Consider the following 5567-nt stretch of genomic DNA (forward strand, 5'->3'; position numbering starts at 1 on the left):
ATCTCTATTCGCTCACGGACCAACCTCTCTGAACAGCTCATCAAATCAACAAGAGGCGATTTTTAACAAAATACCAAGAGAGAGAAGGTACTGCCTTTTCATGCTGCATGTGTCTCTCTCCATTTGGGAGGATTGCCTGTTTTTGATATGTTACTCTTTGAACTCTCTACCATTAAGCTTAATTTCGTTTTGTTTTCATCACACAGCAGTGCCCAAGCTACTTACGGCCATGGCCTTTGGAGCATTCACAACGATTGCTAGTGTATTCGGCGATATCAATGTGTGTCGTGAATTCTTTAGCTGGATCACACCGGGCATCATAGCAGCTAGAAATCAGCTGCTAGACCAAGACAATACAGTTGTGCAGCACCATATTCATGAGGTGAGGGAGCAGCGTCGGCAGCTAGAGAATGACCTTTGGAAGCTCCGGACGACTATAACGCCCAAGATGCTTGATCTCATTGACCGCCTCGAGTGGCAGAGTCATAGGAAGCAGGCAGCTGACCTCCTCCCACATACCAAGGATGCAGTCTATGATGCTGAGGACCTCCTCGATGAGTTTGATTATCATGCTATCAAGTTGGGGGTTGAGCAGAGCAAGAATTCTGGGCAAGATCACATGGAAGGTGTTTTTCTACAGTTCTACAACAGTATCAAGGAGTGTGGCCACTTCAACAAAGTGAAGGAAATACAAGTTAAGCTAGATCATATATATAAACAGTCCAGGGATTTGAGCTTGCATCAAGCACCACAGAAGTTTGACAGATCTGTCAGGCCAGAAACATGTTCTTTCTCCGAGGAGCCACAAATATTTGGTCGTGAGAAAGAACTAGAGGAGTTGGTGCAAAAGCTAGGAGTACTTGTGCGCAAGAGAGGCAGGACCGATGGTGAAGAAAGAATGACGGAATTGCCTGTGTTGCCAATAGTTGGCATGGGGGGTGTCGGAAAGACAACTATGGCCCAACAAATCTGTAGTGATGCAAAGGTGAAAGCACATTTTGACTGCATAATTTGGACATGTGTTTCAGATGATTTTGGCATAAAGACGTTAGCAAGAGAGATTTTGCAGCACTTGGGACAACAAACACCATCTGATAATTTGAATATCCTTATGACAAATCTAGCTAGTTGTGTCAAGTCGAAAAAGTTCTTGCTTGTCCTTGATGACATGTGGGATGATATCTTGAAACAAGGAGAGTCGATATGGAAGAGATTTTGTAAACCTTTGGAAAATGGCCTTCAGGGAAGTATGGTTCTGGTCACCACTAGATCTCCCGAGGTTGCTAATCTAGTTGGCACCATGAGACACTATGAATTAGCGGGTTTGCCTGATGCTGTTTTTCCGAAAAAGGCTTTCGCCCCGCTATATTGATATAGCAACCGCCCGATACAACAAAGAGTCCAATGCTGGGGCAAACAGCACAAGCATGCCCAAAAGAAACAAAAGAGAAAGAAGAGAGAGAAAAAATGTCCGCAGCGTCGGATCGACGAAAACGATGATAACCCAAAACCGTTGCGCCCACCGGAGATGTACCACCTCGCTCCAGGCACCTCGAACCTCCGCATACCAAGCAGCACCTTCAGGAAGGAACACGACGACGACGACGACGCTGCTGCCCGGACAGGTCCTAGGGTTTCCCCCGGTACGCGGAGAGGCGTGGGGAAGGGGAAGACCCGACGCCCTTCAGGAAGGAACGATGGCGCCCACGGGCGTCACCGCGTCGGGGCCGGCAAGCCGGCCCGGATTTCTCCCATCCGCCAAACACCCACAACCCCGAACGGTCCGACGCGCACCACCAGACAAGCCACCCACGAACGTGCGCCACCACGGACTTGCCATCATCACCGCCGCTTCACCGTGGTCATCGAAGAGAGACCGACAAGGACGAGAGGGAGCAGCCGGGAACGAGGAACGGCAGCGAGAGCAGCCACGCCGGAGGACACAACCTCCACCGCCATCGGCGGTCACCGACCGGACGCGGCAAGGGGAGCGTACGAGGCCCTCGAGGCCCGGCCAAGCCCAAAAGGGGCTCGTGAAGCACCCGTCGCCGAGCTGCAGTAGACGTGCCGCCGTCTCTACCACCCCCCGCACGAGCCGCACCACCACCGCCCCGGCCGGAGCCGCCGCAGGCGAGACCGAGTCAGGCCCGCCCAGACCCAGATGGGGCCCAAAAGGGCCCAGATCTGGGTCGGGCGGGCGCCGCCACCATCCACCGTGCCAGCGCGCCGCCAAGGGGCTGCGCCGCCGCCTCTAGGCCACCCGGAGCTGCGCCGCCTGGAGCAGCCGCCGCTGCCGGAATCACCGTTGACCGAGGAGCACCGTCGCGGGACGCCACCACCCGAGCCGTGGCACCGCGCGCAGGGAAGGGACGGCCGCCGCTGCCGCCAACACCACGCGGGCAGGGCCCGGTGGCGCAGGCCGGCGGCGGCGGGAGGAGAGGAACGGGAGGGGGAGGCGCTGGAGGGCGGGGAGATGGGCCCCCGGTCGCCTCGCTCGGGGAGGCGACGCAGGGGGCGGGCCCCAAGGTGCTTCTTGCCTGATGCTGTTTTCTGGGAGTTCTTCAAACTATGTGCATTTGGATCCAGTAGTCCTCCCAACTACCTAGAGTTGGAGTGCATTGGTAAAGCTATACTCCCAAAGTTGAAGGGTTCTCCTTTGGCCGCCAAAACTCTTGGGCGCTTGTTGCATAGGGGACTAAACACAACACATTGGAAATATATATTGGAAAGTGAGCTGTGGCAATTAGAACAACATGCGACTGACATTTTGCCTGCCCTTCGACTGAGCTATATGTACCTACCACCGCATTTGAAGAGATGCTTCTCAATTTGTGCAATGTATCCCAAGGATTACATATTTGAAAAGGAGGTTTTAGTCGATATTTGGATAGCACAAGGGTATGCGGAACCTCAAGATGCATCCTTTTGCTTTGATGACCTTGCAAGTCGGTCCTTTTTCAGTAGAGTATCTAAGAAGAGAGAAAAGTTTGTAATTCATGACTTGATTCATGATACAGCACAGCTAGTCTCAAAGGATGAGTGCTTCATTATAAGGCATGTAAGTGACCTACACAAAATACCTTCGAATGTTCGTCATCTCTCCATATTCACTAATGGAAATGTTGGGTACTCTGAATTGAAGAGCATATGCAACAAGAAAAAATTGCGGTCTCTGGTTTGCAATGAATATTATAGCAGTTCAAGAAAATTTGTTGTGGTGATTGACGCTTGGTTCAGGCAACTCCTGAAAATCCGTGTATTGAGTTTTAAGCTTTCTAGAGTAACACAGCTACCTGAGAGCATCGGCAATTCAAAACATTTGCGTTACCTTTGTTTATTCGCAAGGTCTACAAAATTGAGCACCCTTCCATCATCAATTCGTTTCCTACATCAGCTGAAAACTGTAGAAGCTCGGGAATGTGTATTTGAAAGGTTTCCTCAAGGCTTCGGTGACCTCATCAGTTTACAGAAAATTAAATCAAGGGCCTTCGATTATAGTAAGGACCATACTGGCAAACTCTGTCTAAAATGGACCTACATTGACAGAATTAGTGGTGAGAACCACATACAGATGATGGAAGAACTACCTCATTGGAATCTCCAACATTTGGAAATAGACCACTACCAAGGTGGATTTTTTCCTAGCTGGCTCCAGTCTAATCTCCTGCCAAGGGTACGTTCACTTAGTTTCCTTTTTTGCTGGAAAATTCAGAGCATATCATTCTGGGAACCACTCTGTCAGAAAGAAGTGCTAGACAACCTTCGCCATCTTGAAGAGTTATGCATCGACAATTGTAGCTCCCTTGCGTCTATCTGGGAGTCTGAAGCAGGCAGCGCTGTTGGAGCATTCTCATCCCTTGGTACACTACATATTCGTCGGTGCGTAAAAATATTGAGTCTTGATGAATTCCTGACACCAGCTTATCTACCTACTGTAAAGTACGTTCGTATTAGAATGTGTGAAGAGTTGACGTCCCTGCCGGTTGATAGGCTCCACGAGCTTTCTTGTTTGGAGGAGTTGGCTATTGAAGATTGTGCCAAGTTGAATACACATAGGGTAATGATATTACCATCCACTCTTAAGAGACTCTTGTTGTCTGCATGTGGAGGTATAGAAACCATCGACTTTTGCCAGATGGGGAGTTCTCCAGCATTGGAGCAACTGCAGATTGAGAATTGCCCAGACTTGAGGTCCATTGCTGTTTCAGTTAATGTTGCTCAGACAAAGTATGTGCGTATAGCCGGTTGTCCCCGGCTGACAGAAATACAACAGCCTTTTGAACATGGTGACCATTTCTGGAGGTACATATTATTCCAGATACTTTTTTAAACATAGCATTTTTTTAAGACCAGTACCGCGACCTGTGCACTTTTGCAGGCACCGTCTCTGATGTGATAAAAAATGTTTCCAAATGAAGTTCACTTATTTTCTTAACACGCGATTTGAAAGAATAGAGTATCGTGAAAACCATTGAAACTTTTATGCTTTATAAAATTACTCTTGAGCATGTCATAATTAGTTGAATACAACACAATAATAAAACCATAGAATCGTGCATATAATATTCTTCATCATTTCTTATTAGTTAATTGAATACAACACAAAAATTTATTTGGATGTGAGCATATCATTGATAGGCCAGCAAAGAAAACAAGAGTTTAATTTGCTCTGTCTTCATCCTTATCATTGATACGATGGCCGCAAAATTAAGTCCAAGTGGCATAGCTGGACACGGGTTGAAATCAAGTGGCCGGACCGCTCACTATTCTGTTTCTACTAGAACAATGCCCGTGCGTTGCAACGGTATACAAATATTCTAGTACGTTAGGTTGTGATTTACCTTTCATAGTAATGCAATTGTGTAAATAAATGTTCATCAAATTCTGTCTGTGTATTACTTATATTTTGATGAGAAGTTTGGTAAGAAAATTAAAGTAAAATTGGTTCAGGAAATAAGTAAATTAAGTTAAGTTGATCAATTATCGTACATGAAAGGTTGGACGAAATGGTTGTGAGAAGAAAAAGGTGAAATGAGAACCTTACATTTTTCTAAGCAATATAAAAATAGAGATAAAGGTCGATCTTATATACTCACGGCGTAGCATTAATCAAATACGGAGTACAAAGCATGATGAGCAGCCTCCAACGCGGCATAACTAGTAAGCACACATCCTCTGGACGGACGGACTCGACAAGGCTCCTTGTCTCCACCCGTCCCAGCACCACCGAGCGCCACCTCCTTCTCTTCCTTGTCTGCCTCTACTAAGTGCCAACGGCCGCCGCTCAACTCAAAAGCACCACCGTCCATGGAATCCAACTTCATCGGCCGCCGTGATCATTCAAACTCCATGTTGGCTGGCGTCCCCTCCAGATCCCACTGAACTCCCCACCCTAATCACTTCCAACCAGAGCAGCCCCTTATCCAGGAGTCAGGAGATGCCGCCTGCTCTCAAGTTCCAGGCCGGCGCGTCCTGGACCGGGATGGAGATCGCCGACGCCGCAGCTCGCGATGCTGGCCGGGGCCGGCGCGCCCAGGATGGAAATGGCCGCTGCGTTGGTGTTGGGG

The 5567-nt window shown here is 48.5% G+C and overlaps 1 protein-coding gene across 1 annotated transcript; it reads left to right on the plus strand.

Moving 5' to 3' along the window:
• Window positions 1-229: 229 nt before the first annotated feature.
• Window positions 230-4391, plus strand: LOC123084649 (putative disease resistance protein RGA4). The gene is made up of 5 exons (XM_044506129.1): window positions 230-1326; window positions 2527-2978; window positions 3132-3673; window positions 4136-4227; window positions 4379-4391. The coding sequence occupies exons 1-5, from the start codon at window positions 230-232 to the stop codon at window positions 4389-4391; spliced, it is 2196 nt and encodes a 731-aa protein (XP_044362064.1).
• The last annotated feature ends 1176 nt before the right edge of the window (window positions 4392-5567 follow it).

Source organism: Triticum aestivum, chromosome 4A (assembly GCF_018294505.1).
Source record: "Triticum aestivum cultivar Chinese Spring chromosome 4A, IWGSC CS RefSeq v2.1, whole genome shotgun sequence".
Classification (NCBI taxonomy): domain Eukaryota; kingdom Viridiplantae; phylum Streptophyta; class Magnoliopsida; order Poales; family Poaceae; genus Triticum; species Triticum aestivum.